The sequence below is a fragment of the Culex pipiens genome, chromosome 3 (assembly GCF_016801865.2).
Source record: "Culex pipiens pallens isolate TS chromosome 3, TS_CPP_V2, whole genome shotgun sequence".
Classification (NCBI taxonomy): Eukaryota; Metazoa; Arthropoda; class Insecta; order Diptera; family Culicidae; genus Culex; species Culex pipiens.
In genome coordinates, this window is record NC_068939.1 from 178509200 (window position 1) to 178530215 (window position 21016).

Genomic DNA, 21016 nt, shown 5'->3' on the forward strand with positions numbered 1-21016 from the left:
AAAAATTTGTGTTTTCCATCATTGGAAAATCGCTCTTAAAACCCACAATTTTTATATTTTAGATTTGCAGCCGTGGGGTCGGAGACGAACATTTTATTTTTCGATTCACGATTTACGACCAGTAAATGAGGTCAAAGCCATTTTGAGAGGAATTTTTGGACTTTTTTCAGATAGCACAAAAAATTAAAAGAAATCAGTTTCAAACAAAAAGCCATTCCAAATCATGGGCCATAAACTGCTTGGGCCCAAAATTTGAAGCTTTTCCAAAATTTATTTCCAGAGGTATAGTCGTATAGTCGAATTAGTGTTCTACGTCGTATTTTTACCATATTTTTCCCATTAAATTTTTGGTTTTAAACAACATTATATACTGAGCATCAAATTTAAAGTGCCGGCTCGTTCTCGTTCGAAAGATCGATAAGTCGTCAAGTCGAAGCACAAACGCCAGCATATTTACGCTTGCGCGTTTTACGCTACGCTTGAAAGTGTTCTTTCTGGCTTCTTCTAGATCGACAATGTGCAATATCGATTCATATTTTATTAAGTTAATCATTGAGTAACATTAAAGACCTTATCTTATAATGTCAAACCAATATGTATTTCTTATTTACATAAAATTATCTTGCGACCCTTAATGTACATCTGAAATTTAAAAAAAATGCATTCGAGGTTTAGCCTAAAAAGATTCGAAGCTTTAGGTCAAATTCTCACTGAGTGGTATAATTATGTTTCTGAAAAATTATTTGCACCAATATATTTGTCCGAGTTTCATCATTTTGTAAGAAAGGCTCAATTTCACCTCTAGTGATCTTAAATCAGATTTTTGAAAAACATGTGAAAGTTGATTTCAAATGCTTTAAAGAATTATTAGTTATTCAATTGAAATCCTCTTTGCGCTTTTGTGAAATTGCCTTTGCGCTGAGCATGCAAACGAGTTTAAAATAGATCCAATGTTGCATAAAATGAGAGTGTAAAATTGAAAATAATATCTACGTCAAAATTTTACAAGATTTTGCCAAAACAACTCAATATTTACTTACTAAGTTCCTTAGCAGGCATCCACAAACCCAACATTATCACCTGACACTGAGGCTGAGGCCTCCCGGACCAGGTGTCACTAATAGCTGTGCCAATAGTACCGTCTATTCGCGTAAAGCTTACCAAATGCCCAATGTGTGTAATCACAACAACACCTTTGCTATTCTGTGTCGCAAAACACACACACACACCCACACATTTCATGACGCACGCCCGGTGATTCCCGGTGCACAGTAAAAAATATAATTTGGATTAGATGTGAGATCCTTTTAAGGGACACATTTTTTTTTGTGACAGAAAAGCTGTCAAATGTAATATTTCAACGATTTTTCTAGCTGTGTGAACTAACTTAAGCTTCGTCACCGAATAGCCGCTTATTAATAGCGTCGTCGATTGCTCGACCGCACCAAACCATAACTTTGTGATGCGATTATTGCACGGTTCTGGCAACACACCCACACGTCACACACTGCTGCGCTGATGCTAATGACGGTGATTATAGTGACAGTACGGTTGCTTGACAATATCACACTTTGTGGGCTTGGTGTGTTTTCAGTGTAGGTGTTGGTAAGCTTCCCAGACGACAGGGTGAGAATGTGATGAGGCTTTGCTGGAATAGATCTTTGTAGCAATTATATCGAATCAACGCCTTGGGTTAGACTCCAGGCGCGGTCCACGTGTCAGAATAAACGCCTGAAGGTATACTTCTCGATAGCCACTTAAATTTACAGCAGTTTTAATTTGTATTTCTGTTTAAAGAGGCGTCGTTCATAAAAACCATTCAACTTAATATTCCTTCTCTCTCCATGCAATTAAACGATGAGTTCGATGAAATTTCATGTGGCGAATCCCCCACACCGCTTCAGATCAATCAATATCGGTGCCATTGTTCAATTAACACTCGCACTCTCAACGAGCTGTCAAAGGTGACAATTAATAAACCCCAAGCCCGTGTGCGTGGAGTAAATTAGTATCCCTCCTCCCTCCTCTTTCATTAAGCACCACTTGCCCGACGAAATTGACCCAATTTAAAAATAACCATCGTTGAAAAAACCAGAGCTGCCTCGTATCAATGGGGAACGTGGTGTGAATTTTAATTATATTGAATTATATTTTTGCGTCAACCGTTGATCGGCTTGCTTTTTCATTTAACACAAGATGTAATCGATATTAATTGCATTTTGTGGAGCGAAAATCAAGCTGTGAATTATGAATTCAATGGAATAATTTAAATTACATGTATAGGAACATGAATTCAATTAGCAGTTATCAATAGAGCATTTGATAAACTATCATTATTAATTTGTGAAAGGGAGTAAGTGATTATTTACACATCCTACTTTTGTAATCAATTAAACAAAATTCAAACATAAAAGCAAAAAAAAAACAACCAGCCCAATGTTCCGCAATAAAATAAAACTGCAAACTTTTCAAATTATCATTACCCACAAAAAACGCACGATGCTCGTGTCAATATTTGTCTGCTACTTGTCGCCGCCACGTGTTTCCAACGGATTATGTTCGCATTTTGTGGGTGGTGGTCGTGTTATGTCTTCTCAATGTTACCTACATTTTTTTGGCTCCTTTCTCCCATTTTTGGCCAACCCAAAAACACCTCCGGCGACTAATAACAGTAAAATAAAAACGAATCCTTTTCAAACGATCAAAATTATTAGCCGCCAGCAAATCGAGACCAGGCCCCCGCGGGACGCGACGACGTGTGGGAGGAACAAACTTAAGCACGTCTTTCTGCACCGGTCCCATTATCATGGCCACGGATCCACCGCCAAGGACACGTTCCACTCGCACCAGATTTGCGCACGGGTACCAGTTGTTGCCCGTTCTAAGTGCGTTTCGGTAGAGCTGGGGTTCTTTTGCAGTAGATTTAAGAAGTCGAACATCATAAGATCGTGAAAGTGCCATAAATGTATCCGCCTAATCGTTAGTGGATTCACATAAATCAACAATTTAAATTTTACAATTTATTAAGAATATTTACTTAACCTGATTTGTTTACATCATTTCCATAACACTTTTATTGTATACCATTAAGAGCGAGTTTTTCTACAGTTTGTCCCAGGTCGTATTGAGGTGCCCTTTTTTGAATAAAACTTTCAGCGTTTGTTTATCTATATGTAAAATGTACTAATGCCAAATATGAGCCCTTAACAACAAAGGGAAGGGAGAGGGGGCTAACAGGCATTGATGTTTGAGATCAAAAATCATTAAAAATCATTCGTATTTCGTACAACTTTATGAAATTCAATTCTCTTAGTTGCATTTGAATGTTTATTTTGAAGTACAAGATCCGGCATTGGTATAACTTTTTCGCATAGCTTTTGAAAATAATTGTTAAAAATACATATTTTAGCAATTCTGCTGTGAAACTGTCAACTTTTCCTGTCCTTCTGAAGAAACGGAACGGCCTACTTTTCCCTACCAAAAATAACACAATGAAAAATGAATACCTTTTACTGAAATTTGTGCATTTTTCAATATTTTTATTTTAATTTGAAATGTGAATTTACTTAAAACATGGATGATAGACATAAAGTTCCAATCAAAAAGCGTATTTTGGAATTGCAAAAAAAATGTAAACAACTCATTGCAAAACATGTTTTTTTTTTAGCACCCGTCGTATTTACAAACTTTCAACACTGTTAACTTTTGCCAGGTAGGCCATCAGGACGTATTCGGAATCCTCGGAAAATTCCACGTAAGTTTGCAATGAAAAATAATTTTACCAAGCGTTTCTTTCAAAATTCAGATTTTGTTTACCTTGTACTGTATCAAGTAGGCGAATACCCATTTCACCCTTTTTTTTCGACAAATTATTTTAAAAAGTATTAAAATTCATTAAAAATTACCATTAATTCCATCACATTTACAACTCCAACACCTCAAACTTACGTGGATTTTCCCGAGAATTCCGAATATGTCAAAATTGAACCCAAATAGTTCTGTTTTGTTGTTCAGCTCGTAATAAACTTTCCAAAAATAAAGAGGAGTTAAATTTAAAATTTTGAATTAAGTTTCAAAATTTGAAAGTGAAAAAATAGTAGTTTATGCAACAAGTTGCAAAAATAGGATTTTTTCAGCACGAGTCGTACATTTATCCAAGTGTTGCTATTCGATTCTGTTATTTTTGGTACAGAAAAGTAGGCTATTTCGTCGTTCAAGAATGACAGGAAAAGTAAGTAGTTTCACGACGGAATAGCAAAAAAATATATTTAAAGCATAAACGTATTAATTGCCGAATTGACATTTGAAGTTTGTATCAGTATTGCAAAAAGATAAATAAAAATTAAATACAAATAGAATGGTGTTGAGCCATACCGAGCTTGGTAGGCTTGGCTTATAATGAAAACATTGATAAATAAGATTATTCAAATACTCTCAAAGTTTCATGCTTTTCTCACTGAAAATTTGTTCTTGAGAATTTGCTGCCTTATTGAATTCTTTGGACAATTTTATAAAAAAAGAATTGAAAATAGATTCTTATTTAAGTTACTAGTTTGAAAAAAAAATCAAAAATATAATCAGATTTATAGACATTTTCAGTGGAACCAGTTTCTTAGTAAATTTTGATTTTTTTTATATTCATGCTATAAAATTTGTTTTAATGGCCACAAAAATTGATATTTTAAGAAAAAATATATTTCTTCTGAATTTTAACAAAAAACTTGTGACAACTGATCCGAAGATCATTAATAGCATGGTTAGGCACGTTAAAAAATATTTTGTATTTCAATAAAATTCCAATTCTTTTATCGGAAATTGCACCCAGATTTCTGTTACAGACATTTTGGTATCTTCAAAACTACGGGTACTATTGAAATATTTTGTTGTTCACAAAGTTATTTACAACAAAGTTTGACTAATTTTACAATCCCGTTATTACAGGGTTGGGTCTGTAAGTTTGACAATTTTGGAATAAGAGACTTTAACTTTCTTCGTTGCTGTGCACCCTTAAATAATATTTGAAAAATTAATTGAAATTCTGGTAATGTCAACCCGGTTTATGGTACTTGATTTTTTGTCATAATAGTTGATTATTTTGACGATATCATAACAGTTTTTTAAAACCAAAAAATATGAATAAATTTATCCCATTTCAATTTTTGCCATTGTTTTATCTTCAAAACGTGCAATAAGCATTTAATGAAATGAAAACAACGTTAATTAAAAGTGTTTTTTGATCTTCTATTCTGGAGGTTATATTCATCAGGAAATGGTGACAGATTTTGTGGCAAAAAATGTGTGATCTTACATCAGAAAATGATGAATTTTTATTATTTTCTGGTGAATATTCAACAGATTCACATTTTTACACAATTTTTAGGTTATATTACTCAACATAAAGGTAATATTCAACCTACCAAATTTTCAACATTCCAAAATTCAACGTCTTTTTTTTGCTGTGTTGGTTAATCTCTTAAAACTGCCTTTTTTATTTAAAACTTTGAATAGCACTCAAACATCAATTTAAAAATCCAAAAGATCACAAACCACGAAAACGCATATGAAAATTTTGAAAATGTGCTGCAAATTATCATCAAAAGTTATTTTTTTAAACTAATCATTGCAAAACAAAGGTGTTATGATTTTTAAAACTTTTTTTTTCGCTCAATTGTCAAAAGCATGGCTTGTAATTTTGATTTTCATTTTCTTTTGCCCCAGTCAGCCAGTCGAGGGACATCAAGTTTCAAAAATACATGCAACGCCCTAAACTTAAAATCAAAACAAACACATAAAAAATTTGGAATCAACGAAATTCGGGCCCAGCTCTAGAAACTAGACTAAAAACTGGGCCTGGCCTGAAAGTTTCATCAAAATTGGATGAAATGAACCAGGGATATGATTTTTCACATTTTTAAATGTTGTTTCTAAGGAGGCATGGTCTTTCGGGTGTTATATAAATGGATAAACAGCTGAAAATTCAAAAGTTGGAAAACGAAACACTTCTTATGAACATTTGTGTAGAAACCCTGCAGCGTCTGTAATAATTGCGGCAAACGAAGCGGAACGTGGTGCAAATTAGCAAACGCCATATTCCACCAACAACAACCATCAATTCACTAGGGTGACTTTCGAATCCAACAATTTTTTAAATCAGCTTTAGCGAAAACTTTGATGTCAGCCTTTTTACTAATCATAAGTATCATAAGATAGCATTGACTAAAAATTATAAATTCATACATTGCTGTGAAAAATATTAATCTTGGGGAAAAACATCACTGACCAGGCTAAAATTTTTACACATTAATCTAGGTTAAATTACTCAAAAAAGGTAATGGACCAAACCAATTTTTAACCTCTCAAAATTTAACTTTTAACTTTTTAACTTCAAGTGAATCTTTTGATCACCGATTGGTGCGCTGGAAGTGGGGACGCGAAGTCGTGATTATTCAGGTTAATTTTTGGTGTGCTTTTGTGTCGCTGTTCGTATCGGATAAGTGATTGTGCTAATCGAATAATAGCATCATTGGTGCGCTGGAAGTGGGGACGCAAAATCGTGATTATGCAGGTTAATTTTTTTTTGTGTGCTTTTGTGTCGCTATTCGTATCGGATAAGTGATTGTGCTAATCGAATAATAGCATCATTGGTGCGCTGGAAGTGGGGACGCGAAATCGTGATTATTCAGGTTAATTTTTTTTGTGTGCTTTTGTGTCGCTGTTCGTATCGGATAAGTGATTGTGCTAATCGAATAATAGCATCATTGGTGCGCTGGAAGTGGGGACGCGAAATCGTGATTATGCAGGTTAATTTTTTTTGTGTGCTTTTGTGTCGCTATTCGTATCGGATAAGTGATTGTGCTAATCGAATAATAGCATCATTGGTGCGCTGGAAGTGGGGACGCAAAATCGTGATTATGCAGGTTAATTTTTGGTGTGCTTTTGTGTCGCTGTTCGTATCGGATAAGTGATTGTGCTAATCGAATAATAGCATCATTGGTGCGCTGGAAGTGGGGACGCGAAATCGTGATTATGCAGGTTAATTTTTTTGTGTGCTTTTGTGTCGCTATTCGTATCGGATAAGTGATTGTGCTAATCGAATAATAGCATCATTGGTGCGCTGGAAGTGGGGACGCGAAGTCGTGATTATGCAGGTTAATTTTTTTTGTGTGCTTTTGTGTCGCTATTCGTATCGGATAAGTGATTGTGCTAATCGAATAATAGCATCATTGGTGCGCTGGAAGTGGGGACGCAAAATCGTGATTATGCAGGTTAATTTTTTTTGTGTGCTTTTGTGTCGCTGTTCGTATCGGATAAGTGATTGTGCTAATCGAATAATAGCATCATTGGTGCGCTGGAAGTGGGGACGCGAAATCGTGATTATTCAGGTTAATTTTTTTTGTGTGCTTTTGTGTCGCTGTTCGTATCGGATAAGTGATTGTGCTAATCGGATAATAGCATCATTGGTGCGCTGGAAGTGGGGACGCGAAATCGTGATTATGCAGGTTAATTTTTTTTGTGTGCTTTTGTGTCGCTATTCGTATCGGATAAGTGATTGTGCTAATCGAATAATAGCATCATTGGTGCGCTGGAAGTGGGGACGCGAAATCGTGATTATGCAGGTTAATTTTTGGTGTGCTTTTGTGTCGCTGTTCGTATCGGATAAGTGATTGTGCTAATCGAATAATAGCATCATTGGTGCGCTGGAAGTGGGGACGCGAAATCGTGATTATGCAGGTTAATTTTTTTGTGTGCTTTTGTGTCGCTGTTCGTATCGGATAAGTGATTGTGCTAATCGAATAATAGCATCATTGGTGCGCTGGAAGTGGGGACGCGAAATCGTGATTATGCAGGTTAATTTTTTTTGTGTGCTTTTGTGTCGCTATTCGTATCGGATAAGTGATTGTGCTAATCGAATAATAGCATCATTGGTGCGCTGGAAGTGGGGACGCGAAATCGTGATTATGCAGGTTAATTTTTTTTGTGTGCTTTTGTGTCGCTATTCGTATCGGATAAGTGATTGTGCTAATCGAATAATAGCATCATTGGTGCGCTGGAAGTGGGGACGCAAAATCGTGATTATGCAGGTTAATTTTTGGTGTGCTTTTGTGTCGCTGTTCGTATCGGATAAGTGATTGTGCTAATCGAATAATAGCATCATTGGTGCGCTGGAAGTGGGGACGCGAAATCGTGATTATGCAGGTTAATTTTTTTGTGTGCTTTTGTGTCGCTGTTCGTATCGGATAAGTGATTGTGCTAATCGAATAATAGCATCATTGGTGCGCTGGAAGTGGGGACGCGAAATCGTGATTATGCAGGTTAATTTTTGGTGTGCTTTTGTGTCGCTGTTCGTATCGGATAAGTGATTGTGCTAATCGAATAATAGCATCATTGGTGCGCTGGAAGTGGGGACGCGAAATCGTGATTATGCAGGTTAATTTTTGGTGTGCTTTTGTGTCGCTGTTCGTATCGGATAAGTGATTGTGCTAATCGAATAATAGCATCATTGGTGCGCTGGAAGTGGGGACGCGAAATCGTGATTATGCAGGTTAATTTTTTTGTGTGCTTTTGTGTCGCTGTTCGTATCGGATAAGTGATTGTGCTAATCGAATAATAGCATCATTGGTGCGCTGGAAGTGGGGACGCGAAATCGTGATTATGCAGGTTAATTTTTGGTGTGCTTTTGTGTCGCTGTTCGTATCGGATAAGTGATTGTGCTAATCGAATAATAGCATCATTGGTGCGCTGGAAGTGGGGACGCGAAATCGTGATTATGCAGGTTAATTTTTTTGTGTGCTTTTGTGTCGCTGTTCGTATCGGATAAGTGATTGTGCTAATCGAATAATAGCATCATTGGTGCGCTGGAAGTGGGGACGCGAAATCGTGATTATGCAGGTTAATTTTTTTTGTGTGCTTTTGTGTCGCTATTCGTATCGGATAAGTGATTGTGCTAATCGAATAATAGCATCATTGGTGCGCTGGAAGTGGGGACGCAAAATCGTGATTATGCAGGTTAATTTTTTTGTGTGCTTTTGTGTCGCTGTTCGTATCGGATAAGTGATTGTGCTAATCGGATAATAGCATCATTGGTGCGCTGGAAGTGGGGACGCGAAGTCGTGATTATGCAGGTTAATTTTTTTTGTGTGCTTTTGTGTCGCTGTTCGTATCGGATAAGTGATTGTGCTAATCGAATAATAGCATCATTGGTGCGCTGGAAGTGGGGACGCGAAATCGTGATTATGCAGGTTAATTTTTGGTGTGCTTTTGTGTCGCTGTTCGTATCGGATAAGTGATTGTGCTAATCGAATAATAGCATCATTGGTGCGCTGGAAGTGGGGACGCGAAATCGTGATTATGCAGGTTAATTTTTTTGTGTGCTTTTGTGTCGCTGTTCGTATCGGATAAGTGATTGTGCTAATCGAATAATAGCATCATTGGTGCGCTGGAAGTGGGGACGCGAAATCGTGATTATGCAGGTTAATTTTTTTTGTGTGCTTTTGTGTCGCTATTCGTATCGGATAAGTGATTGTGCTAATCGAATAATAGCATCATTGGTGCGCTGGAAGTGGGGACGCAAAATCGTGATTATGCAGGTTAATTTTTTTTGTGTGCTTTTGTGTCGCTGTTCGTATCGGATAAGTGATTGTGCTAATCGAATAATAGCATCATTGGTGCGCTGGAAGTGGGGACGCGAAATCGTGATTATTCAGGTTAATTTTTTTTGTGTGCTTTTGTGTCGCTGTTCGTATCGGATAAGTGATTGTGCTAATCGGATAATAGCATCATTGGTGCGCTGGAAGTGGGGACGCGAAATCGTGATTATGCAGGTTAATTTTTTTTGTGTGCTTTTGTGTCGCTATTCGTATCGGATAAGTGATTGTGCTAATCGAATAATAGCATCATTGGTGCGCTGGAAGTGGGGACGCGAAATCGTGATTATGCAGGTTAATTTTTTTTGTGTGCTTTTGTGTCGCTGTTCGTATCGGATAAGTGATTGTGCTAATCGAATAATAGCATCATTGGTGCGCTGGAAGTGGGGACGCGAAATCGTGATTATGCAGGTTAATTTTTGGTGTGCTTTTGTGTCGCTGTTCGTATCGGATAAGTGATTGTGCTAATCGAATAATAGCATCATTGGTGCGCTGGAAGTGGGGACGCGAAATCGTGATTATTCAGGTTAATTTTTTTTGTGTGCTTTTGTGTCGCTGTTCGTATCGGATAAGTGATTGTGCTAATCGAATAATAGCATCATTGGTGCGCTGGAAGTGGGGACGCGAAATCGTGATTATGCAGGTTAATTTTTTTTGTGTGCTTTTGTGTCGCTATTCGTATCGGATAAGTGATTGTGCTAATCGAATAATAGCATCATTGGTGCGCTGGAAGTGGGGACGCGAAATCGTGATTATGCAGGTTAATTTTTTTTGTGTGCTTTTGTGTCGCTGTTCGTATCGGATAAGTGATTGTGCTAATCGGATAATAGCATCATTGGTGCGCTGGAAGTGGGGACGCGAAGTCGTGATTATTCAGGTTAATTTTTGGTGTGCTTTTGTGTCGCTGTTCGTATCGGATAAGTGATTGTGCTAATCGGATAATAGCATCATTGGTGCGCTGGAAGTGGGGACGCGAAGTCGTGATTATTCAGGTTAATTTTTGGTGTGCTTTTGTGTCGCTGTTCGTATCGGATAAGTGATTGTGCTAATCGAATAATAGCATCATTGGTGCGCTGGAAGTGGGGACGCGAAATCGTGATTATGCAGGTTAATTTTTTTTGTGTGCTTTTGTGTCGCTGTTCGTATCGGATAAGTGATTGTGCTAATCGAATAATAGCATCATTGGTGCGCTGGAAGTGGGGACGCGAAATCGTGATTATGCAGGTTAATTTTTTTTGTGTGCTTTTGTGTCGCTATTCGTATCGGATAAGTGATTGTGCTAATCGAATAATAGCATCATTGGTGCGCTGGAAGTGGGGACGCGAAATCGTGATTATGCAGGTTAATTTTTTTTGTGTGCTTTTGTGTCGCTGTTCGTATCGGATAAGTGATTGTGCTAATCGAATAATAGCATCATTGGTGCGCTGGAAGTGGGGACGCAAAATCGTGATTATGCAGGTTAATTTTTTTTGTGTGCTTTTGTGTCGCTGTTCGTATCGGATAAGTGATTGTGCTAATCGAATAATAGCATCATTGGTGCGCTGGAAGTGGGGACGCGAAATCGTGATTATGCAGGTTAATTTTTTTTGTGTGCTTTTGTGTCGCTGTTCGTATCGGATAAGTGATTGTGCTAATCGAATAATAGCATCATTGGTGCGCTGGAAGTGGGGACGCGAAATCGTGATTATGCAGGTTAATTTTTTTTGTGTGCTTTTGTGTCGCTATTCGTATCGGATAAGTGATTGTGCTAATCGAATAATAGCATCATTGGTGCGCTGGAAGTGGGGACGCGAAATCGTGATTATGCAGGTTAATTTTTTTTGTGTGCTTTTGTGTCGCTGTTCGTATCGGATAAGTGATTGTGCTAATCGAATAATAGCATCATTGGTGCGCTGGAAGTGGGGACGCAAAATCGTGATTATGCAGGTTAATTTTTTTTGTGTGCTTTTGTGTCGCTGTTCGTATCGGATAAGTGATTGTGCTAATCGAATAATAGCATCATTGGTGCGCTGGAAGTGGGGACGCGAAATCGTGATTATGCAGGTTAATTTTTTTTGTGTGCTTTTGTGTCGCTGTTCGTATCGGATAAGTGATTGTGCTAATCGAATAATAGCATCATTGGTGCGCTGGAAGTGGGGACGCGAAATCGTGATTATGCAGGTTAATTTTTTTTGTGTGCTTTTGTGTCGCTGTTCGTATCGGATAAGTGATTGTGCTAATCGAATAATAGCATCATTGGTGCGCTGGAAGTGGGGACGCAAAATCGTGATTATGCAGGTTAATTTTTTTTGTGTGCTTTTGTGTCGCTGTTCGTATCGGATAAGTGATTGTGCTAATCGAATAATAGCATCATTGGTGCGCTGGAAGTGGGGACGCGAAATCGTGATTATGCAGGTTAATTTTTTTTGTGTGCTTTTGTGTCGCTATTCGTATCGGATAAGTGATTGTGCTAATCGAATAATAGCATCATTGGTGCGCTGGAAGTGGGGACGCGAAATCGTGATTATGCAGGTTAATTTTTTTTGTGTGCTTTTGTGTCGCTGTTCGTATCGGATAAGTGATTGTGCTAATCGAATAATAGCATCATTGGTGCGCTGGAAGTGGGGACGCAAAATCGTGATTATGCAGGTTAATTTTTTTTGTGTGCTTTTGTGTCGCTGTTCGTATCGGATAAGTGATTGTGCTAATCGAATAATAGCATCATTGGTGCGCTGGAAGTGGGGACGCGAAATCGTGATTATGCAGGTTAATTTTTTTTGTGTGCTTTTGTGTCGCTGTTCGTATCGGATAAGTGATTGTGCTAATCGAATAATAGCATCATTGGTGCGCTGGAAGTGGGGACGCGAAATCGTGATTATGCAGGTTAATTTTTTTTGTGTGCTTTTGTGTCGCTGTTCGTATCGGATAAGTGATTGTGCTAATCGAATAATAGCATCATTGGTGCGCTGGAAGTGGGGACGCGAAATCGTGATTATGCAGGTTAATTTTTTTTGTGTGCTTTTGTGTCGCTATTCGTATCGGATAAGTGATTGTGCTAATCGAATAATAGCATCATTGGTGCGCTGGAAGTGGGGACGCGAAATCGTGATTATGCAGGTTAATTTTTTTTGTGTGCTTTTGTGTCGCTGTTCGTATCGGATAAGTGATTGTGCTAATCGAATAATAGCATCATTGGTGCGCTGGAAGTGGGGACGCAAAATCGTGATTATGCAGGTTAATTTTTTTTGTGTGCTTTTGTGTCGCTGTTCGTATCGGATAAGTGATTGTGCTAATCGAATAATAGCATCATTGGTGCGCTGGAAGTGGGGACGCGAAATCGTGATTATGCAGGTTAATTTTTTTTGTGTGCTTTTGTGTCGCTATTCGTATCGGATAAGTGATTGTGCTAATCGAATAATAGCATCATTGGTGCGCTGGAAGTGGGGACGCGAAATCGTGATTATGCAGGTTAATTTTTTTTGTGTGCTTTTGTGTCGCTGTTCGTATCGGATAAGTGATTGTGCTAATCGAATAATAGCATCATTGGTGCGCTGGAAGTGGGGACGCAAAATCGTGATTATGCAGGTTAATTTTTTTTGTGTGCTTTTGTGTCGCTGTTCGTATCGGATAAGTGATTGTGCTAATCGAATAATAGCATCATTGGTGCGCTGGAAGTGGGGACGCGAAATCGTGATTATGCAGGTTAATTTTTTTTGTGTGCTTTTGTGTCGCTGTTCGTATCGGATAAGTGATTGTGCTAATCGAATAATAGCATCATTGGTGCGCTGGAAGTGGGGACGCGAAATCGTGATTATGCAGGTTAATTTTTTTTGTGTGCTTTTGTGTCGCTGTTCGTATCGGATAAGTGATTGTGCTAATCGAATAATAGCATCATTGGTGCGCTGGAAGTGGGGACGCAAAATCGTGATTATGCAGGTTAATTTTTTTTGTGTGCTTTTGTGTCGCTGTTCGTATCGGATAAGTGATTGTGCTAATCGAATAATAGCATCATTGGTGCGCTGGAAGTGGGGACGCAAAATCGTGATTATGCAGGTTAATTTTTTTTGTGTGCTTTTGTGTCGCTATTCGTATCGGATAAGTGATTGTGCTAATCGAATAATAGCATCATTGGTGCGCTGGAAGTGGGGACGCGAAATCGTGATTATTCAGGTTAATTTTTTTTGTGTGCTTTTGTGTCGCTGTTCGTATCGGATAAGTGATTGTGCTAATCGAATAATAGCATCATTGGTGCGCTGGAAGTGGGGACGCGAAATCGTGATTATGCAGGTTAATTTTTTTTGTGTGCTTTTGTGTCGCTATTCGTATCGGATGAGTGATTGTGCTAATCGAATAAGAGCATCATTGGTGCGCTGGAAGTGGGGACGCGAAATCGTGATTATGCAGGTTAATTTTTTTTGTGTGCTTTTGTGTCGCTATTCGTATCGGATAAGTGATTGTGCTAATCGAATAATAGCATCATTGGTGCGCTGGAAGTGGGGACGCGAAATCGTGATTATGCAGGTTAATTTTTTTTGTGTGCTTTTGTGTCGCTGTTCGTATCGGATAAGTGATTGTGCTAATCGAATAATAGCATCATTGGTGCGCTGGAAGTGGGGACGCAAAATCGTGATTATGCAGGTTAATTTTTTTTGTGTGCTTTTGTGTCGCTGTTCGTATCGGATAAGTGATTGTGCTAATCGAATAATAGCATCATTGGTGCGCTGGAAGTGGGGACGCGAAATCGTGATTATGCAGGTTAATTTTTTTTGTGTGCTTTTGTGTCGCTATTCGTATCGGATAAGTGATTGTGCTAATCGAATAATAGCATCATTGGTGCGCTGGAAGTGGGGACGCGAAATCGTGATTATGCAGGTTAATTTTTTTTGTGTGCTTTTGTGTCGCTGTTCGTATCGGATAAGTGATTGTGCTAATCGAATAATAGCATCATTGGTGCGCTGGAAGTGGGGACGCAAAATCGTGATTATGCAGGTTAATTTTTTTTGTGTGCTTTTGTGTCGCTGTTCGTATCGGATAAGTGATTGTGCTAATCGAATAATAGCATCATTGGTGCGCTGGAAGTGGGGACGCGAAATCGTGATTATGCAGGTTAATTTTTTTTGTGTGCTTTTGTGTCGCTGTTCGTATCGGATAAGTGATTGTGCTAATCGAATAATAGCATCATTGGTGCGCTGGAAGTGGGGACGCGAAATCGTGATTATGCAGGTTAATTTTTTTTGTGTGCTTTTGTGTCGCTGTTCGTATCGGATAAGTGATTGTGCTAATCGAATAATAGCATCATTGGTGCGCTGGAAGTGGGGACGCAAAATCGTGATTATGCAGGTTAATTTTTTTTTGTGTGCTTTTGTGTCGCTATTCGTATCGGATAAGTGATTGTGCTAATCGAATAATAGCATCATTGGTGCGCTGGAAGTGGGGACGCGAAATCGTGATTATTCAGGTTAATTTTTTTTGTGTGCTTTTGTGTCGCTGTTCGTATCGGATAAGTGATTGTGCTAATCGAATAATAGCATCATTGGTGCGCTGGAAGTGGGGACGCGAAATCGTGATTATGCAGGTTAATTTTTTTTGTGTGCTTTTGTGTCGCTATTCGTATCGGATGAGTGATTGTGCTAATCGAATAAGAGCATCATTGGTGCGCTGGAAGTGGGGACGCGAAATCGTGATTATGCAGGTTATTTTTTGTGTGTGCTTTTGTGTCGCTGTACGTTAGGGGTGAGTGATTGTGGTGATCGAATAATAGCATGACTTACTGAATTATTTGTGTCTTGAGCGTAATTTTCGTTGAGTAATTGGTGTTTTTTGTGATTTTTTTTTGAGATCTTAATTAATTGTTTTGTGATTTTCAAAGCCCTTCCTATATCATCGTTGATCGGAAGGCACGGCGTCGGGTAAATTGTGTATAATGTTTTGAATAAGGTTTTATTTTTAATGGTGAAAAAGCCATTTCTATATAATGATCGAAAGACGCACTGACATTTTTGGATTAATTAATAGTGGAGTGAAATAATTGTGTGTGAGTGACTTTGTGTGTTAACCAAAAAGACCTTCCCATAGCATCGTTGCTCGGAAGGCTCGCCGACGGGTCTGTTATGAAAGTCCTCCCCATAGCATCGTAGCTCGGGAGGCATCGAAAAGCCAATACCTTATCCTACTAACCCAAAAAAATAATAATCACGTGATGCTTGAAGGAGATGCTGTGGATTCAACGGTCTCAAGCGGTATCAACAAGTATATAGCGAAAAACTGTGTGCTTGATGAGTCTGCAACTTCAACTATCGGACTAACATTCCTCCCTTTCGTTGAACTGCAGGCTTCTTGGGAGGGCGCCGGTATTGACTAATAAAGTAGGGATCTTCAGAGGTTAAACAGTGAACGGATGGTTGGCTCCCACTGATCATTTTTGATTCATTGTTTAACTTCAGCTGATCTGTCAATAACGGAGTAGCAGCTCATTGGCAGTCAACCATGCTCATGCTCATGCTCATGCTCAAGTGAATCTTTTGATCACCCTAACCTCCACACTTTGGCTTGCATAGAGATAGCACAGGACAATGAACGAGGAACCACGCGCGCCGTGTTTTAAAGTGTTTGTAGAATGTGAAATTCACGCGCGAACTTTTCACGAATATTTCCGTGTGTGTGTTTGTGTGTAAAATGCTGACGATGGCAGTTTACGGAATTGCTGCATATGTGTCCGTCTGTGTGTGTGTGTGTGACGGAGGGAAAACTGTGGAAATGAGCGGGAACCGCGGAACGGAAGCATTTCCGTGTTATGGGTTAACCCGTGATAGTACAAATTGTTCGCTCGTATGTGCATGTGTGTGTGTGTTTGTGTGCAATGCTGATGGTGGTGGTTGATCCAGAAATTGAGTGCGATGTAAAGTTTAATCGGTTCCGCCCTCGTCGGTACAATAAATATCCATTAACCCGAAAATGGAGCAACGTGGTGGTGGTGGTGGTGACGGGGGGTGGGGGGGGGGGGGGGGGGTAAATGGAAATTTGCAGTGGAAGGGTGGGGCGATAATGACACGAAAGGGGGGTGTTGCGGGTTTGACAAGGGGTTGCTGATATTTACGTGGTGGTTTGGGGCAAAAACATCCGAGGTTATTTCTTTGTAACCACCATTGATGGGCTTAATGGTACTTTGTTTGCAATTTTAGAACAATGGTGTCAATTAAAGAGGAGGTAAATATACTTTGCTAATCCACTGATAGGATAGTCAACCAGTAAATTCTATTCGGTAAAATGTAAGGAATCCAAAACATTTATTTTTGTTAAATCTCAGAAAAATTCACAATTAAAAAAAATCTAATTCAAAATATCAATTTTAACAACAAACGAAACCCGGCCAGCCTTGTAACGCAGCGGGTGCTGCCGATCGAGTCTCGGACGTAGGGCGTTTTGCAGAGGCATGCCGACGTACAGGCCGTGGGACAAACGGCCGTGGTGCACCTCGAGTGACACGTGGGCTCACAGCAGGAAGCACAAGCGTTGAAGTACTCCGTAGGACCACATTGAGCTGAAGCAATTTAAGTTTAAAAAAAATAATAACGCTTTATTTTAAGTATTCAAAAATAAACTGTTTTACTCACAGGCAGAAGTAGCACCTCGTGAAGCCACCAAAGGACAAAGGGCTACCAGAGCAAACGCGACGAACATCAACAGCTTCATTTTTAACGAGTACTGTAAAATTGGAATTATAATTTCAGTATTTATAGCCACGAACCCCTAAAAGTTTTGGAATTCTCTGAATCGTAACGATTGAGTCTGCTGACGTCAATGGCTCAAAATGATAGACAATGCCTCAATTGATGCAAATAACTGATAATTTGAGAATAACAAGGTCGTTTCATGTAGTCTGGTAATAATTCAAATTTCAGCTGTTAACTGTCTGGAAAAGAAGTTTCCAGGAATCTCTAAATATAAACCATTGTTATACAACTTATATCGACGCTCCAACAGCATATCTCAGTTCAATTGCATTTCCAGCGAGAGTTCTGCACGAATGAATCCAATTGAAAAGATGGGAATTCATTGCACACTCCATGCATAAATTTAGTTCGACGCTTCTCTCGATAGTGTATATTTATTATCCCCTCCCCTTGAACACACACACACACATATGAAAGAGCAGCAACGTACATGTGTGTGCAACTTGGAACGACTTTTGACTCCCGGGTGGTCATCGTGTGCGCCACTGAAAATAGTTTGCAGTGGTCCGAAGTGGACACCCCGACGACGACGATCTGCAGGATTTGTACAACTTGAGCAGAGAAGACAAAAAAATACTCTCAGCAGAAAACGGCTTCGATGGAAGAAGAATGATTCTGCAAATCTGTTTGAATTTAATTGGATTTTCCAGAGTCAAATGCTGGGGGAGGGTGGTGGGCGTGTTTGCGTTGGATTATTGGTTTGTTATCATTGAACTTGTTTATGATGACTCGTGAACCATTGAGCAATTTGTTTACACTCAATAAAAGTGTATATTTTCACGGAAGTCAATTTGAAATGGGTTTCAGATTGCCTTTTCAGTATTTATTAAAACAACGAAAGATTTTATGCCTTAAACACTAAGGTTTACTTCATAACATTTGAACGATTGGTTTTTCAAGATTATCATTATTTTTGAACGAAAAAACTTTTTTTTTATAAGGCCGTTGCAAATATTTTTTTTAATTGAGATTATTTAGAAAACTAATCATATTTCAGATATTTTAAAACTAATAATTGAGGAACACTTGGACTATCATCAAATGTATTTTTATACACTTTTGTCATTCAAATGTTGAAACCACGGTTTGTAGTTTAGAATTTTTATGTTTTTATTTTTAAAAATATTTGCAAATCTAAAAAACGAAAAAAACAACCAAATCAAATTGAAAAATTTCATATTGTAAGAAACTTCGTGTCTGTTTGTCTGGGTCAATTCAATTGTAATTTACTTTTTTTCACTGTTTCTAAAAAAAACTAAGATTTAAAATTTAATACAAAAAAAACATTTTCATTTGATACTATTTTATAGCCGGTCGTAGAGTATTTAGATTAAATCTAAAACTTTAGAGTGATTCTTATTATTTTTCAAAGGTTGATATACCATTGTTGTTAGCGATAAAATTATCAAGGCTTGATAACGATAACGATAACGATAGTTCTATCGTTATTGTCGGGACGATAACTATAATCTATCGTTATCGTTATTTCGATAATTCTATCGGCAATATGTAATATCATCTCCGATAAAGGACCATAACTATTTTTTTTAAATCTTTCTAAAATCGATTAATTCAACAATATTATGTTTAATTTTCAATGCTTTCACGGAGATAACATTTTTTGATAATCTAGCAAGTTTTAAAGTATAATATGTATGAAAAGTATCGTATTTTTTGGAAAGTACTCAATTTTTCATAATTTGCATTATGGGTATCAAACGCAGTGAAATTGCGCATGCATTAATAGAGATTTTTTGCAAAATACAAAAATTTTCACAAAATACACAATCTTTTCGAAAATACTCATATTTTCAAAATATGCAATGTGGGTATCAAACGAAGCGAAATTTTGTATGTTGTTTTTCACATTATTTATCAGTTTCTTTTTTAATATAATTCCTGTATTTTTCGAAATTACTTTTTTTATTTAGCAATATGGGTAAATCAAACTTCGCAAAATTTTGTATGACATGAAGCATACACACTTTGACTGTATGTATGAAGCATGCAAAATTTCGCTTCGTTTGATACCCATATTACATATTTTTAAAATTTGAGTATTTTTGAAAAAATGATGTATTTTGTGAATTTGTTAGTATTTTCAAAAAAAAACTCTAATAGATTGGAAAACCATACAAAATTTCAATTCGTTTGAAATCCATACTGCAAATTATGAAACGTCATCAGGGGTGACATTGGGTCTGGAGGTGAGATTGAGTCATACAAATTTCAGCATTTTTGTAAGACCCAATCTCACCCTTTGACCCAATGTCACCCCTGATGACGGTACTTTCGAAAAAAACACGATATTTTGTAAAAAAATTATTATTTTCCAAAAACCAAAAAATGGAAGGTTCGTTCGATACCCATATTACAAATTATGAAATTTTAAGTTCTTTCGAAAAATACGGTATTTTGTGAACAATTTTGACTACATATTTTACTTTGAAACTTACTAGATTTTCAAAAAATAATTTCTTTGTGAAAGCATTAAAAATTTAACATGATATGTAGGGTTAGTGAAATTTCACGATTTCGCGGACAGCGTGAAATCCGCGAAATTTGGCTTTTTCCGCGAAATCCCGTGAAATTTTGTGTTTTTGTGAAAATGTAACGATTTTTCTCAAAATAATTTATCAAACTCAAAAAGAAATAAAAATAATCATATGAACTACTGTAGAATTAAGTGAGTGAATACCCTGGTTTAATTACTAATATAGGGTTAGTGATTTTTGACGATTTCGCAGACGGCGTGAAATTTATAAATTTTCTCAAATCATTTTTTTAAATAACTACTTAATAAATATTTAATCCAAAAAGACTATTTAATTAAATTTTATTAGTTTTCAATTAAAAAACTTGAATATGTATGGCAAGTTGATATGAACCATTTAAAGAAATGTTCAGATTTTTTAGCTTTTTCAGAAACTAACTAAATTTAGTGATATTAAAGATTCCAGCTTTGCTTTATTCAAAATAAAATGAAGGGTATTTTTTTTAACTTTGGAATATCTTTTTAAAACACAACAATTTTTTTAGGCTATTCGGGTGGATGGCGGTTAAACAAGGGCGTCTGTGTGATGTGTCCCTACACTGCCCATGTTCGCATAAATGTCCCATATGCAAAAACAGCAAGCTGAGAAAAACGCAAGGCAAGTTTGTCCCACACATAAGGCTGCGTGTTAAGTTTTCACGAAAAATCTGGATTTCCTCCTGATTTCTAAAACAAAGTTCTGGATGTTGTATGCTTTTCTGAAATATCACTCGATTTTGAACAAAACTGCATCAATAACTCAAACACGATGAAAATGCATATGGAACATTTATGCGATCAGGGGCAGTACACCTGTTACAAATTTCCGTTGCTTTGGGGGGATGGGAAATTTCTTTTCTTATAAGCACTGGTATTAGTAACAACAAAATTCGTACAAAAAAAAACATATGTACGTGGGTGAATCATCTGAACATAAGATGACGATCTGTTTGATCAAGCGAACACCTGTGAACTGGACCAAGCTGCCGGTGGGTATGAGAACTATTCATTCATTCGGGTGGATGATTCCCGTGAAAGTCAATAAAAACTTTTTTGTTTTCTTTTCTAAATTAGAATACAAATTTCGATTTTGTTAAAAAAAACATTTTTTTAGAAATTGATTTAAA

The 21016-nt window shown here is 37.5% G+C and overlaps 1 protein-coding gene across 1 annotated transcript; it reads right to left on the minus strand.

The window, feature by feature from the left end:
• Positions 1-16897: 16897 nt before the first annotated feature.
• LOC128093238 (chymotrypsin inhibitor-like) lies at positions 16898-17315 on the minus strand. Its single transcript, XM_052709319.1, has 2 exons — positions 17237-17315; positions 16898-17163 (listed from the first exon to the last, which is right to left on the minus strand). The coding sequence occupies exons 1-2, from the start codon at positions 17313-17315 to the stop codon at positions 16958-16960; spliced, it is 285 nt and encodes a 94-aa protein (XP_052565279.1). The 3' UTR covers positions 16898-16957.
• Positions 17316-21016: the final 3701 nt, after the last annotated feature.

Coding starts and splice junctions, on each gene's coding strand:
- LOC128093238 (XM_052709319.1), bottom strand. CDS start 17,315: ATGAAGCTGTTGATGTTCGTCGCGTTTGCTCTGGTAGCCCTTTGTCCT. Junction 17,164..17,236: donor ACGAGGTGCTACTTCTGCCT/GTGAGTAAAACA, acceptor AAATTGCTTCAG/CTCAATGTGGTCCTACGGAG.